Here is a 16,920-nt window from a genome sequence, read left to right as displayed (position 1 = left end):
AGACACGTAATCAGACGTCAAGTATATGATACTGATGGTCGCGGCAACATTTACCACATCGACGGCAATGAAAGATAAACACTTTAGATTTTCTATTCATGGGTTTGTTGACGGTTTCAGCAGGCGAATTTTGTGGCTTCACATAAGTACAAGCAACAATGATTGCTATTTTTGTTGTTGTTGTTGTTGTGGCTACTTATCATTTATGCCCAAAAATATTGAGAGTTGATACAGAAACAGAGAAAATCTACTGTGAAGACTTCCAAACAATTTTTCTGGTCGAGATAACAGCTTCATTTACGCCGCTTCTACACGTAATCAGCGCCGTAAAAAGGTTTCTCTGGCGAGCTTAAATAGGTATAATCTATGTTAGTGGATTTCTTTTTTCAACTATGGTTAGGGATAATTCGCCTGCATAATAAGGTACATCAGGAAGTTTTAGATTTTTACTTTATGCCCGTGTTACAGGTCGAGTTGAACATGTTTACAAAAGCCTTGAACTCTAGATATGTTAGGCAGTCATCAGTTGCACCAGACCAGACATGTTATTTCACGTGTCTTCAGTTGTAGGATCCACTAAACAAGGAATCAAAGTTGACACTAAAGACATCGATGTTGCTCGAGATGTAGTAGGGGTAGACACGCACCCAGTATACAAAGATCAAAATGTTCATTGGTTGTTATTGCGCAATTCATAATCGCAAAATACCAAGCGACTATTATAATGCATTAGACCTATATTTATATACAATATCTTAAACATGGCAGTATACTCGAAGAATAAAATGCAGATATCCCTATATTACATACGTTAAAAAAGTAGACTATACGTTAAAAAAGTAGACTTCTCAACGACTCAAATGTTTCGTGGGCAGTCAACTATACTTCAGCTTCTTAAGTAGGAATGGCCACCTTGACCACTTTATTTCAAGATTATATATAATCTTCCCTACGTCAAGGTAATTAATTTTTGCAGGGATGAAGTTTTAAAAACATTCGGACAAAAACTAAAAATTTCTAATGGACCAAGGTTATTGCCATCGATAAAATTTTAAAATAATATACCAAATAAAACAAACCAAATGTTTAAAAAATGCCTTTTACTTTATATGATATCTATGTCCCAATCTGTCTCTGTGCCACAACTGACTCAGGTTTTGTGAACGTTGCATCTATATTATCTACAACCATGTTATCTGACCAAGTTAAATACTTCATCAATCGCTTTAACAAATCTTTTTCCAAACTGTAAATGTATCTTTTCAAATAACTAAAAGATTCACGTTATCAGTTGTATTGGCGTCTTTAAAAATTAAACAACTTTTTTGTGCTTGATTCCATGTTCCTATAAAAGAAAGTTCTTGTTTGTACATTTGAAAGTTTATTTTTTTTAAGTCCTCGAAAACCTTCTGCAACGGCCTCTGCACATCTCAGTAACAATAGATTCGACACTAGTAGCATGACACCTGCATTTGAATTGCACCAAAAAATCAACGAATTCTCTTACATTATGTCCTTTGAATATCAATGAAATAATTTTACTTTTGATTTGATTAAAATCGCAAAAATAATAAATTTAAGTCTTTATTTGAAACTTCACCAAACACACAATACCGTAAGAAAGCTATACACAACAAAGTTGGAAAGTATCCTGTATCTATATATGCTTTTATAGTAAATTTAACCATTGCTCTCTGTTCACGTTTGTAAAAATCGCGTTTAAATACGGAACATGTTCCTTCCTCGCCCACAAAGTAAGCATCGAATGCTTCTTTCAAAAATGAAGATGGAATATCACGTGCTGCACCAGAATCTGCCCCGTTCTCGCTGTTTCCTCTGGCATCAGTCCATGTATAACTGAGAATATCACCTGGACGAATCTATAAATAAAATAAACAAAATTTTAAATTTAAACTGAAGTACTGTATTAGATACTATACAATGAATAATAGAGGGTATAAAGTATTCCTCACATTAGATAAAAAACATGTCTAATGAATCTGGCTTCACTCCCATTCGATGAACCACAAATTTCTGAAGCTTCGCACCAAAAGGAAATTGTTCCTTAAAACAATATGCTAAGATTATTAAAATTTATTAGACCCCTATAAATCAGTAAATGTCTAAAATTATAATTCTGCTAAATTTTAACTGGCAAATTGGACAATCACTAACATACCAACTGTATTTATACGCACTTTTGTGAATAAACATCAGGATAAAGAAAGGTTATTCTATATCACATAAAGTACGAAAATCATACCATGTTTTTCTGACTATATAAATTGCTCTCTACGCAATTGCTCAACAGTGTATCTTGAGTTTCACAAACATCGTCTGAATATGTCAAACTTGGACAACCAATCGAATGTCTGCACCTCACAGTAGGAATTTTCACTCTCTCAAAATGTTCAATTCCTGCTAAGCAAAGACCTGCTGTAGATGGTAATGACTATTCACATTGATATGCAGTATTTTCATGATCAGCAGAAGATATCCTGCGTTCAATTGATCCTCTTCAAGAGAATCATTTAAAGCTCTGTTTTGCACACATCTCAGGCATTCATTCGTATAAAAAGAGCAGCAAATTTCACAGATTTTTCTTTCTGAAACACCATCACTTGGCACAAAACTGGAAAATACTTTTAAATTATTAATTTCGAAAGGTGTGGCGATAGAACAAACTAGAAGGGTGACTGAAATTAAAACCACTTTCATCAAATGGTATCAGGAAGTTATTCAGTGGTGGTAGTGGATCTTTATTCTGATTATCTTCCTCACTTAGTAGCATTCCCTCTTATTGAAGCTTTAAAGATAATTTAAGGAAACAGGTAGATTTGTAAAGTTTTCCTTCATTCTCCGTGTTCCATTATCATTAGGGAGTTTTACCAAGGCGACGCGCTTTCTTGATTCCTCAAAATCCATACCCATGTAAATTTACAGACATGGTCCCATTATTTGGTCGAAATCCTACAGAACTGTGTAATTTTCAACACCTTACTAGATTACAATCACTATACCCACAACCATTTATTGCAATCTCGTAATTTTAACTTTCTACGGCCTGCGAACTTGTTTATGCAGATGCTGTTTTTAGAACGGAGTACCGCTAGAAAATTGCTTCGTGTTTATAGCTGGTACAGTGCTCTCAATTTGACCTATTTCTGATCAAAGAATTGTTTGTAATGGCCACACACGATTGCATGGCATCAAATTTCCAAGTTTAAATGAAGGAAGACGACATGATAGTACTATGCTTCATGAGTCTGGACTTTATTCATTCAAACTTGGAAATTTGATACCATGCAATCGTGCAAAGGGATCATCTACAAATTCTGCGCCAATTCGGCTCGTCAAAGATCGTCTCCTGTAGTTGAATAACATTCGTCTGTTTGATTTCATACGAGACGACATAGAAAAAATCGGCTGAAATCGAATTTAATTCGTCGCTAATTCGTCTAATTTTTTTTGATCTAAAAATTTCAATTCGTTTAACAATCTTCTCAATTGGAACGTTATAAATCGGCTAAATTCGGCTCAATTCGTCTTAATTTTGTGTATTCTTTTCTGTTCCAAAAAAATGACGTGAATCGTACGCCGGCGTAAAATTTTATTTGCTGAAGTGCACTTCCCTTCGTCCCTTATGATACTTCTGACGCGTTCTAGGCGAAGTGAAAGTTCACGCCAGCGTAAAAATAGCAACAAATTACGTGTAAACACAACTTTTTTTTCTTCCCAAATGTATAATGGGAAAAATAGGCTTTCTGCATAGGTGAGGTAAAATTCACTTCGGTTAATAATTTACTTCAGCATATGCTTGATACGTGTAACCTTTCTCTTCGGCTAAAGATTGCTGGCGGGAGTCAGACATCTTCAGTTCTCTTTTTTAAATATTCAAAAAAATTGATACACTGTTTGCACTGCTCGTTTTATTCATTCAAACTATCTGCAACATTTTATTCTTACACTATGCGATTTCCTTTTTCGCATTCGAAAGTTTTCTCCAGAGACAATGAACCACAACTAAAACGGAAATAGACGCAATCTTTTTTTAAAACGTGGTTGGGATGGGCACAAGAGCAGAGGTATTTCTTATTTTTCTGCGACATTTCTCTTTACGATTAAATAGATGCTATTTTTATGTTTTTCTTTAATATATATTTCTAAAATTGTAAATATTATTCGATTTTTATATCAAAAACTATGGCTGTAGCCTAGAAAATTTTGAGACTGAAACATTAAATGTGAGTAAACTTATGCTGTTTTTAAATAGATCGTGGGTAAAAAATTTACGAATTATTATTGATTTTCAGCGATATTCTTCGAGGATATATCAAGGGTTCTGTTCTTAAGCTGGATTAACATGGTCGACAAAAGTGTTTTAAGGACTTAGTACTGAAAAGTTTAACTAAAAACAGTTTTACTTTTATGCAAACCAAAATTTTAAGGACATCTTGTGTTTCGTCCATTGTAAATATAGCTTTATAAGAAGCAATGTTCCTACAAAGAACTGCGTGTATTTTTTGTCCAATAAGTTATAGTGCTAAAGAATTGTAAAATTGTGGAACGCTATAATAGAAAAGATAACTCGCGTTTCGTACGAATTTAATTTGGCGATGGGAATGTTCTTTTGAAAAAGTAGCAACATATATGACCAGAGTTACAAATGATAAGGAAAATTTTTAGGTTTGGGAAAAAAAGTTAAAGTTTTCTTTTTGTAAAAAACAGACACGTATATACTGGCAAAGAATAATAAAACTATTCGGAAATAATTGTTTCTTTGTAATGTAAGACTACCAAAATCTCAGCCTCAGCGTTCTTATAAACTAGGTTCTCATAAAAAAAATTATACCTACGAACTCATAATAGGGCAAACTTTAAAACAAAAGGAACTGTGTGCATATAATTTTTTTTCGATTAAATTGGGGATGAAAGAAAAACTAAATTTGATGCCTATTAATTTCGCGCCAAAATTTATACGAATATAGATAATCAAACGATCCTAATCATAAACATTAGCCAAGTCTCTATTCTTCACTTTTTGACATACTTTTCTACACTTCGAATTTATAACCTCGCCGATATCTTTTATGTCATCAAAATCCTCCCTCAAATTTCTTCGCCTTCGTAAGAATGGCATTCAGCTTGCCAGGGGATAGTGCATTTTTGTGCCGAATTTCGTTTTTGAACTTGCCAGGTCCGGCATAAAGACACCCATTCGCAAGTTATTCCTCACTAAACCTTTTAGGCAATTCCTCTTTAATAAATTTGGAACATCTGTTCACTTTTCTTTTCTTTTTTTGAAACTTGTTGAGGTATTGGCGTAACAGTTGGAAGAAAAGCACTACTGTCGTCTGACATGTCAAACGACAGTGGCACATTCTACGATTGAAAAACTCCTTGCAGGTTAAATTTTTCGCTTTCAAGAAGCTCCATGTAGCCTCCTGAGGGCATTAGTTGAACATGTGGCGTGATAGACATGTTGTATTTTTTCTTTCTTCAAAATTCTATTCTCTACTTTGACCACCCTTCATTTCCTGACCATTTATGGTATTGAGGCTTTCTCTTTCTTGATTCTGGGGAAGCAACGTGATCTTTTATGACCTGCACATCTAACGTGCCAATTTCCGAAGTTGTAGGCTCTTGCGATGTCTCTATAATAATGAAAAGAACTTCATCAATAAAGGTTTTAAAAAATGTTTTAAGTAGAAAGTTTCTTGCTTTTGTCGTACACAAGAATTTTTGAATACTGTAAACTCGAAAATCACATATATACTCACCATTTTCTTCTGTTCTCTGACTTTGCAAGCTTTGTTGAGAAATTTGATATTCTTGATTGTTTGCTTCTTTTTGCCTCTTAGCTTCAATCTGCATCTTTCTTAAAAACGACATGATGATGAATATTGACAGAGCTCTCTATCAAACACCCTGTAAGTTTGTTTACATAATCCCAGAGCTTGTTTTTTGAAAGCTCTCTACTCATATCTCCTCCATCGCAGCATCGCAGATTAAAATCATTACATTCCCGTCTGATGCAATCAAAAATATTTATTTGTACAATGGAGTGTGTTTTTTTTTTTTTTTAAATCAAACTTAGATACAAAAACAACAGTTTTTTATTGTTTTGAAAAAAACATCTTTTATTACTGTTGCTACAAATCTTCTTCATAAATATGGAAAAACATACATTTACTGCCGCTAAGAGGATATCATTACTATCGAAGATTTTGGCAACCAAAAGAGAACGAAAAACTTATTTGTCTTCACGTGCCTGAAAACTCCTTTGATAGATTTGATATAAAGACAGTGAGCAAAAATTGAGAAACTGTTGGACACTTGCCAAAAGAGATTTCAAGAATAACAAAGTATTTCTTAGATCGACGTGCGTCTATGTATTGCACGCTTTCTTCAGAACATTATCGCCGTTCTCCCTTAGTACAAAAACACGACCTACCATTCTTCAAGCGAAATTAACATCACGTTATTTAGATCTAGTTAAAGATCTATACACGGAACCAACAGAAAATATAGCGGTTGGAAATCTGTTCAATTTCGCCATGACGTTGCCGCCTACAGTCGTTACACCGCAAGTCCCCGGCAAAAGGAAGAAAAAGTCTGCATCCACAAGCACTGTTTCAAATAATCGGGACATCCGAGAAATGCTCGCAGCTCCAAAGAAGAAAAAAACACCAAGTGTTATTGTAGTTGACGACGATTAAAGTAGAAATAAATCATGACTTTTGAAAACTGCCCCGTCTTTATGATTTTTTTATGGTGAAAAAACTTTCGCGTTTTGAAAAATATCCATGATTTCGCGTGAAAAAACTTTCGCGTTTTGATGATTTAGAATTTCAAAAGGCATAAACTTTCGCGAAAATGACCAAAAAACGCGAAAGTTAATGTCCGCGAAAGTTAATGTCCCTAAAGTAACAAAACTAAAAAATTGTTTTCTTCTGAAAGGGGGTTATAACTTTTCGTCGGTTAAAAGTGACGAAATTTTAGAAAAATTTCGTAACATTGGACCGGCGAAATTTTGACCAATAATGTATTATGGTAAGAAAAAATTGAGGATGTTGCTTAAAATATTAATAGCTAATCGTGAAACTTTTTATTTATTTTTTACATTTCCTCAGCTTTAGAAAGCAATCCATCGTTTTCAAATCTGCACTTAGCTGTAATTTTTGACGCGGTTAATATAAGCTGTGACCTCCTTTAAGGATAACAGGAAGTGTATATTGTTTAAATTATTAAAATCATTTTTTCTTCCCTAAACATTCAGCGAAAAGAGAAAAGAAATGATGAATGGGAAAAATGTCTATAAATAAGAAACCGAGGAGTATTTTTATTCTTAAATTAAATCATCACAGATTGCTCTAACAAACCCTCTACATTGTAACGATGGACACAATAATGGATACGTCATATAAATCACTAAATATTACCATCCACACATCTTTCCTTTGTTTTTACCTAAATTAAATTCTCTAAAGTGGCTTAGATAGGAAAATCATTAAATTGCTCTGCGTTTGTTTTGTACTTTTTTGATGCTTCGTCTTTTTTATGTTGGTTTAAAGAATGAATAATGTGTATTAAATATTACATTTATCTGTCAGAACTATTGTAGCCACTGTGACAGACAGTATAAATCTTACTATGCAAGTTTTATCATTTCTTGAACATGATAGTTTAGTAGGCGACATTTCAGGATATCCTTTTCCCATCATCGGGATGGGAGGGGTGATGGAAGAAAGATCTCCTGAAACGTCGCCTACTAAACTATCACGTTCAAGAAATGATAAAATTAATAGTAGTATGAATAATAAACAGACAAACCGAAAAAATGCTGTAAATGTTCTTGCATATTTTACAAGATATAAAATAACTGCGACTGCATACGAAATAATGAAATTTAAAAATGCAACCAATAGATTGCACTATTGTGGTTAAAAAACCGACCCTCTTTATTGAATAATGTGCGCAATGCAACTTTGTTATTGTGTAGATACCATTACTTGGTTGACTAATATAAACATGGGTATATCTTTTGAGAAAGTAAAGAATTCTTTCCAGTTTCAAAGACAGCTATTGATTTAATTTCAATAAATGTCTCGGTTTTGTCAAAGATAAAGTGAGGCACTTAAGTTTGACGATTTGTTGGATAGTTAAGACTTAAAATGGCGAAAAAATTGATTGCTTATGAGTAGCTTCTTAAAGGATAACTATTATCTGTAATTACACTATCAAAAAATGACGGGGTGATTTAAAAATAGTAAAACTAGCATTATAATATAAGATGCTTGGACCAAGGGTAGGCAGTTCTGATTGAAACTATGTTTTGTACCAATGCGTTATACTTGAAAGAGTGTGTAAGTATATAATTTGTTTGAAAAACAACAATAATTCTTCTGACTCTTAAAGACCTGGAAATATGCAAAAGCATGTCAGATATCAATTCATTTATCTTTGGCACAAATAAAAGGGATAATCAAATACAGGACACGATTTTAATGGAGATCCGACGACACAATAATTAACTTACAACAACTAACTAACACAAGGAAAGTGATGTGCATCTTAATTACTTGCAAGTTGCCGTGATTTTCTTTTAATACAAATCTGTTATTCCTAACCGGAAAACAACAGTTGTTACGAGGAACTAACAGGCACTATGTTACAAAAACTACAAGAATAAATTTTTAGACTGCTGTCACATGAAGAGTCACTTCCTAGTCGACGAATTTGTCTGCACAACAGGATTCATAAAGATAGTAATAGATACAACTTCGCAATCCACGCAACATGGCTTCGTTTCGCACGATTTGTTCTTTTTTATTTGAACTAAAATTTCTAAACTGCCTTGTTCCAGAACTCTCCATATAACATTCTTAATATGACATTTACTAATAACTGACAAAAATAGGTAGCTATGCGTATAAATCAAACAATATGTACGTTAAGCCGAAATGTTTTAAGTAAATTCGATCGCGTGTCTTTTCTTGCCTTTCGTTTAAAGTTTTTAAGTTGTTATCACACGTGCAAATAATTTCAATGCACATTTAACAAAAAAGTCATTAAGCTGTAGTTTTATATATTTTCGGATTTCCTAGACCCTGCACATAATTTGGCTTAATGATGAGTTAATAGTTGCTTGCCTGCAAGCCATAGATATCTCTCTAATATTTTAAATTAATGCAGTTAGTTCTGTCTCATCGTACTTGTTTACTATGTGGCGTCCTTTTTTAAACTACTAACGCTTTTTCATTAAAAATGCATTTTCTTTCGTATCGCCTTTTCACTTTAATGCCTTGTTATTTTACCTAAAATATCTTGAGAAAAGGAAACGATAATTATGCAAAATTACTTACGTAGTTATCGCTTGTCTAAAAACCTTCCTTCTGTGTGTCCTTTCATTCGGATTGATGTAAATTTGGCACAATGTAACAACACTACACTGGGCAATTAGGTACAATAGGTTTATCAAAATGTTAATTAACAAGGCCTGTTTGTTATTATGTGCCGTAATAAATCATTATGTTGTATGAGACAACTTGTTTTTAAACCTTGAAGTCCGGTAATTCACAAAGGTTTATAACAACTTGTTACATCTAAAATTTTAGCTGTTAAAACTCAATCCTTATTTTTATTATTATTTTGTTAGGGGTAGAGAATGTTATATTTTTAATAACTTTCGCCTATAGGCTGGGATTTTTATTTGTTTTGCTGTTAAGGTTTTCTTATAAGCATTACACTTTTAGGCTCGGAGGAGAATTTTTTAAGCATATCTTAAGCATATTGCCCAGCCTTGGTGACTCCTTTTGATGTGTTTTTTTCGTTTTATGGGTATTTTAAGCAGATTCTTTTTTTTTTATACCTACCAAGATTAATTAAGACCACTATACTGTCTACACTTGCCTCGTGTTTCTATACCTTTATTTTATTGCTGTTCTTTTAAGGGTAAATTTTGAGCCATTTCATCTTTAAATGAAAAAAAATTTGCGTAAAGTATCAAGACTTTAAAGTAACCTTCAATTAAAGCTAGCCACTTGTAAGACCCAATTGGAAATATAAACTCGCTGCTACTTTTTCTGGAATTGACACAATTTCTTACCTTAATTCTGTTAAGTTATCCTTCATTTAATGTACAGGAAATAAATTAGAAAAATGAGAGTTTGACTGATATATAAAACCAAAGAAAGAAAAGGTCATTGTTAAACTTTAGTTAAAGCATTCTTTCTTGTGTTACTTATGTTATGTCGAATTTTGTGTTAGTTTCAAACATTTGAGTAGGAAACATTCGAAATCTCTTTTTTTTAACGAGATAACGGGTGCGTATAATATTAAAATGTTTCGAAGTTTAGAGCATTTTTAATTTACCAACTACACGAGTTACATATTGACTTAATAGTGTGAGCCCGGTAAGTTTAAGCTTAAGCCATTGATGTGAACCATGCGAGAAACCTTTCTATTAAAGTCATAGTTATGATTTGAGAAAATTGTTTAACCGTTTGCAATGGTTGAGCACATGAAAATAATACAACAGGCGTGTAAATGATACAACATATCGACAACAAACAACGTATTTCACCTTTGCAGAATTTATCTTTTATAACCATAATCTGAAAAGTCTTAAAAACGCTTGTTATATGTTAATGCTTGCAAATTTTAACGTCATGCTACCAATATAGAATTGCTTGCATGTTTCTTTACTGATATTGCACCTTCTACAATCGTTCACAAAAAACTTACATAACTAATTGTGTCTTCAAAATAGGAATACATTAAAATAGCTAGTTATTAAACAAAAAAGGAAAGTTTGAAGAGTCTAAAACATCCTTCCTAAAGTCTTTTTCCCTTTTCCCCTTTATATTATTCTTAACGAACCGAAATTAAGTAAATGAAATAACTATTAAGTGTTTGAATAATTTTATTTTTATCGAAAAGTATCAATATTATTTACGTGACACTTTGCTTTTCCTTTAAGGAGTAAATGAATTTTCCCAGCCTAATACAATAATCATGCTTTCATTCCTTCAAATACGTGGAAGGATCTACAGGACTACGTATAATTACTTTAGGAAGGACTCCAATTAAAACGTGGTGATTAACATTGGTATGAACAATTTCGACACCGTCGTCGTTATAATAATAGCCTTTGTATTTAAAATGGTGGCCACAGGGTGCACAAAATAACAGCCCCGGAATGTAAAAGACAGCTACGTCTATCATATGCAAGCTAACAATCAGTATTCAATAATTCTTATTGGAAACAAATTTGTTAGATTGCACTCTATGTTGTTATAACATGAAAAATACAACAACTTCAGATAATGGGAAAATATGTCAGAGCTATAAATAATTTTGCCTATTTCAATTACGGGGCTAATTATTAATTCAGTGTATTTAAACTTTAATTAATTGTAATGGCAAGAAAGATTTTCTTATTTTTCAGTTGTGATGCTTTGCAAATCTAAAATATAAATAAAAATAAAAATGAATAATATTTTTTGTGTTATTTGAATCTTGTTTTGTCTTTTTTGCAAGTGAACCTGTTTCACGAAAGAAAATTTTAATAATCAAGAACTATCTGGCCTAACGAAACCGACGAACTTATTTTGCCGCTAAATAATATTAGTTTCTTTTGGGTCTAGAAAATATCTATAACTGCAATCCTAGAATTCCATAAATTTGCTACTGATAAATGTCCATTGAAGCATTGTGCATGAATAATCCTTATAAGTTATCAATTGTCATTTTTTGTGCCTTACGTGGCTTCCATAAAACTCGAAAAGCAAGTTAATAATTATATAAGCATTGATTCCGCATTTCTTGATCTATTCCTGTTATATTTGTCATATTTTATATAAGTAACATTTCTACACAAATTTTATAGACAACTAATTGACATCCAAGCATAAAACTTTTCCTTCCTTATGATAATGATTGGAGGTAAAAATCAGTAAACATCCTAATGGAAATGACTGGACGAAAATACAATTGGGTACGAAACAATTGAAATCGTATAAATAAGGCTGAATTCCACGTTTTACTTCACATTACTTTTTGCTTACATCTGGAGAAATATACACAGCATTATAAAACACATGATTTGTCAAGTAACAATGGAAACATGTGCACTATTAAAGGGATTGTTAATATCCTTGCTCCTTATAACTACAACGACAGGTAAGTTTTGAAATCTTGTATAACAATAACTTTTCATAATCTATTTAATAAACCAACTTTAAAACATATTTTTGCTTTCTTTCATAGTTAATGTCCCGTTATTTTATATTTTGTATTTTTACTACTTTACATTATAGGTCAAGTGTTTAATCCTGGAGATACCTTTGCGAATTGTATTAACCCAAACCCTACTGCTTTTTGCAAATCAACGTTGCCATTTCGGTCAGTTGATGGAAGCTGTAACAATCTTGCCAGGCCAACAGAGGGAGCAAGAAACACAGCATTGGCTCGACTTCTACGTAAGTATATGTTAAAACATCCTTTTGCCTCACTACGAACGTGCAAAACGTTACTTATATCTATATACTGCCCATCGCTTGAGATTTAAGGCTGTTAAATTTCTAAAATTTTAGCTGCTGATTACGTGGATGCAGACAATCTTGATACACCTCGTGGATTTCCTGGAACATTACCACGTGTTCCTACAGCGCACGAAGTCTCGCGAGCAGTGTTTAGCGTTCAAACCGAAAACACACAAAGATCATCGTTGTCAACAATGTTTATGGCATTTGGACAATTTCTCGATCATGATTTTGGATACACAAGTCACCCCTCTTGCGATGTATCTGCAGGGTAAAATTAAATTATGGCTTTTTATTTTACTTTTTCGAAAGAAATCAAACATTTACATCATTTTTAATTTTCTTAAATAGAATCCTAGCTATGTCACGTTTTTACTCTGACTTATTTAGAACAAAGCAAATCTGAGTTGGTTTTTCGTGTTTATTCGAAATGATGGCTTAACTATAGGACATAACTTTAAAGCTGTTGTTAAGTTTTATATTTATTTGTTATCGAGTAAATAATGTGTGCATTCAATATGGCAAATTGCCAATTCTTTGAAACTTCTTGCAGATTGAACTTGTCAATTATTTTTTAAAGAATAAAATGGTATGCACCACACAGAAAATCGTGCATATTAGAACAAAACACTAACGAAATTATTATTTGTTTTTGTTTATAGATGCGGGTCCATAAAATCCTTTACTTACCCATGTTTTCCACTCCTAATCCGATCGAATAGAGACAACTGTACATCCCTAGCAAGATCAGTTCCTGTATGCCAACCTACATCTCAACCACGAACCGCGAGAGAACAACTAAACATCATCTCTTCTTATGTCGACTTGTCCCAGGTGTACAGCAACGATATAATTGTTCACAAACAATTGAGAGCATTGGATGGTAAGTTACTTGCAATGCATTAGTGGGCAAAGCAGATATATTTTCAGAGTTCAAAGTACTCTGGCATGTTAATGGTGGCGAAATTGTTTTTCTTTGTCTAGGTACTGGGTTGTTGAGAGTCACTTCATCAAATTTGCTGCCGATAAGGCTCTTGTCATCGGATCCACAATGTGGAAACCCGGGCGGATGTTCATTGGTTGGTGATGACAGAGGAGACGAGAACATTGTGTTAAACACCTTGCATACCATATTTGTCCGATATCACAACCACATAGCCAAACAATTAAAAACATTGACTGGATCTACGAGTGAAACTTTCCTTTTCGAGACAGCCAGAAAGATAAATATTGCCATTTATCAACGTATTGTTTACAACGAGTTTCTTCCCCCTCTTGTTGATTTAGATTCATACAAAGGTTACAAATCATCAGTGGATGCTAGCATAACTAACGTATTTGCAACAGCGGCCTTTAGATTTGGTCACAGTTTAGTTCCAAACTCCTGGGCACAACTCGACAAAAACTTTAATCGGGCTTTCAACGATATTTCTCTCAGAGCGTCCTTTCAAAACACTCGTTCAATTCGCCGTCGAGGCATTGAGCCAACCGCATTTGGTTTATTGGCAAATCGATCACAAGGAGTTGATACAAGTTTTGCTTTTGGAATAGCCCGCAGGTTGCTTGTACCCCTTGGTGAAAGAAGACTTGAAGATTTGACAGCTTTAAACATCCAGCGAGGACGAGATCATGGTTTAGGGACTTACGGAGCTTGGAGACGAAGATGTGAATTGCCGGCTATAAACACCTTCCAAGATCTGGTGGGAATAATGTCTAATTCAACAATTAGGAATTTCGAGACAGTGTACAACAATCCGAATGACATTGACATATTTGCAGCTGGTATTGCAGAAAGACGCACCAACGGAAAAATGCTTGGACCAACCTTCCAATGTATCCAAAAAATCCAATTTGAGCGGTTTAGAGATGGTGATCGATTTTGGTATGAAAATCCTGGCGTTTTCACTCCAGATCAGCTGATTGAAATAAATAAAATGACATTGTCAAAGGTATTATGCAACACGTTAAATGGTATTGTTTCAATCCAAACAAGAGCATTAAGAGCTTTTACTTCCAATACGAATCGAAGAGAATGTGGTGGTATTGCGGATATTGATTTTAAGAAATGGCTCAGCAACTAATTAGCTCATAAACATCCACAAACATCTACTTTGAAAGCCGGTGCAATATGTTATTAAAACTTTAATAATAGGAATCATTTCTAACTTATTTTGTGAATTCTATGTTGAAGTACAAAGCGGATTCTTTTCTATAGTCTTTAAATACAGTGATCATTTTATTTTATTGCACGCAACTTTACATGTTTGTTCTTCTTTTATAAGGTTTCGTGATTATTGTGTTTTACAAAATTTTAGATCAGATTTAATTACTAAAGTTACTTCAAAATTATAAACCTTTCTAATTAACTTTTTTTCTTTTTTAGCGAAGCTATACTTTATTTATAATAAACTTATTGTTGGATATGATGTGTTTTTTAAATAACATGTTTCAATGCACTGAATACTTTGCTAATTTCCATGGTCTTGCTAGGTCAACCTCTTAAGTAAACAAACTGACGAATTTTTTCCCCTCAACCGCGCGAATGTTAGCACGCGTTAATTTCACATGCGGGTAAATTAAGTGATACATTAGTTTTGTGACTGTCTCAATCTTCAAAGGTTGATTTTGTAAGAAACCGCAAAATTATTCAACAGTTTTGTTCACCCATTTTGCATTACTCTTACACCTCATCTTTGCTGGTACGATCTTTTCCCAAAATGTTCTTCAAAATTTTTATAAGTCGTCCGCAGGAATGAAGTGGTGTCGTTATATAATTCAACCCTTTTCCTTGAGAAGAAAAAAAAGCAACCTTAAAAGGAATAATAGTTTTTTACTCAACCTTTTCTAAATCGCCTAGACCTTTCTAAAATTTCCTAAATTTCCCTAAATCATTTTATTATTTTAATATCTCATTTACTCACGAACAATTATCCAAGATGAGAAATTCAGTCATTATATACAATATTAAAATATACACATTGTTGCTAGCTGTTAATGTTAATATTCGTCGTGTTCAAATAAACTTTTAATATTTTCCAAATATTATAATTTTTATCATTTAATATGATTTTAAATTTCGAAGCGTGTATGAAAATGTTGAGGGGTCTACACAAGTCATTATAAAACAATAAAGAGTAATGGAGCATGTGCCACACCTCTTTAGTTTTTGATTTTTGACGCCTTGAGTTTCTACTCTTTGTATTCTATTTAATATATAGTCCGAGAAATACATAAATTTTTGTTCTTGTATACCATAAAGAGGTAGCTTGTTTAGCAAAACGTTATGACTGATTGTATTTAGTCCTTTTGTTAAATCAAAAAAAGCTAATTCAAAAACTACTTCTTCCTTGATCATTAAAGCGGCGTCATTTGTCACGCAGTAATGTTGCAGCCTCTTTTTGTGGATCCCTTGTTGCGGAAACCATATTGTCTATATACTAACGTGTATATTCAAGAAAACAAAAAGACTTTTAGGTTTCATATTTAAAAATATATTTCTATCGACTAGTTTCGACAATCATTTTGTCATACTTATGACACAGTAAATGTTTTGGTTACATGTTGTGCGTTTTGTAGAAATATGCAATTCCGTTGTGAAAACTCGCTAAACAAATTGCAGAAAAGTTTCTTAAAAATGAGAAAAGTGGTATATATTCAAATAAATTAGCAAAATAAAACGATAAATTGTTTGATAAAAGTACAAAGTGCAAAAAATTGATGTAAACTACACACGATAAAATAAATATATGATATTATAAAAAGTCGGCGGACAAGACCAGCTGAAGAGAGGACACACTATACAGAAATACTTAAGAAAACCTGTTTTACCTGATTGTTCAGAGATGGATTGCGCTATCAAATGTGCAATGCCTCTTTGATCTTAAGTCTAAATGCAGAATCTATTATTATAAAGCAAAAAGAATCGCAACTGTCTCCACTGTTTTGATTCTCACTTAGAAGTTTAAAGATGTGAGACTGCTTATCCGTTTACATCCGTTCGTTCAGAGATTCTAGTCAACGAGTTTCACCTACATAACTGGCGTTGCAGTCAGCACAAACAAAGGATCTAAATAGTTTATCTTTCGTTAAAAACATGGATGAAATTTTACAAGATGAAAATGTAAGATTAATTAAGGTATCTTTGCAATACTCACCGAATAGATTATCGAGTTTAGCCGTATTATGTTTAGGATAATTACGGTAATATGCGGCCATTTGAATTTGTTACTTTTCTAATCTGCTTTAGGAGTGTCGGTATCAACTTTATTTCTATTTTAGACGTGATGGGAGTTTTCCTTGTCAACAATGTGTAGTTGATAGGAGTTTCTGCCTAACAGCTTTTTAAAATTAAGAACTTTAGCTTTAAATGTCCAGA

The 16,920-nt window shown here is 33.1% G+C and overlaps 1 protein-coding gene across 1 annotated transcript; it reads left to right on the top strand.

Annotated features, from left to right (window-relative positions):
* The first annotated feature begins 9,501 nt into the window (after positions 1-9,501).
* On the top strand, positions 9,502-15,879 carry LOC130649364 (lactoperoxidase-like). The gene is made up of 5 exons (XM_057455627.1): positions 9,502-12,183; positions 12,321-12,482; positions 12,597-12,816; positions 13,208-13,428; positions 13,530-15,879. Exons 1-5 carry the CDS (start codon positions 12,102-12,104, stop codon positions 14,624-14,626), a joined length of 1,782 nt encoding a protein of 593 aa, XP_057311610.1. The 5' UTR covers positions 9,502-12,101; the 3' UTR covers positions 14,627-15,879.
* The last annotated feature ends 1,041 nt before the right edge of the window (positions 15,880-16,920 follow it).

Source organism: Hydractinia symbiolongicarpus, chromosome 7, assembly GCF_029227915.1.
Source record: "Hydractinia symbiolongicarpus strain clone_291-10 chromosome 7, HSymV2.1, whole genome shotgun sequence".
NCBI classification, from domain to species: Eukaryota; Metazoa; Cnidaria; class Hydrozoa; order Anthoathecata; family Hydractiniidae; genus Hydractinia; species Hydractinia symbiolongicarpus.
Note: the sequence above shows the minus strand (reverse complement) of the source record. Positions and strands in the feature narration are given on the sequence as shown.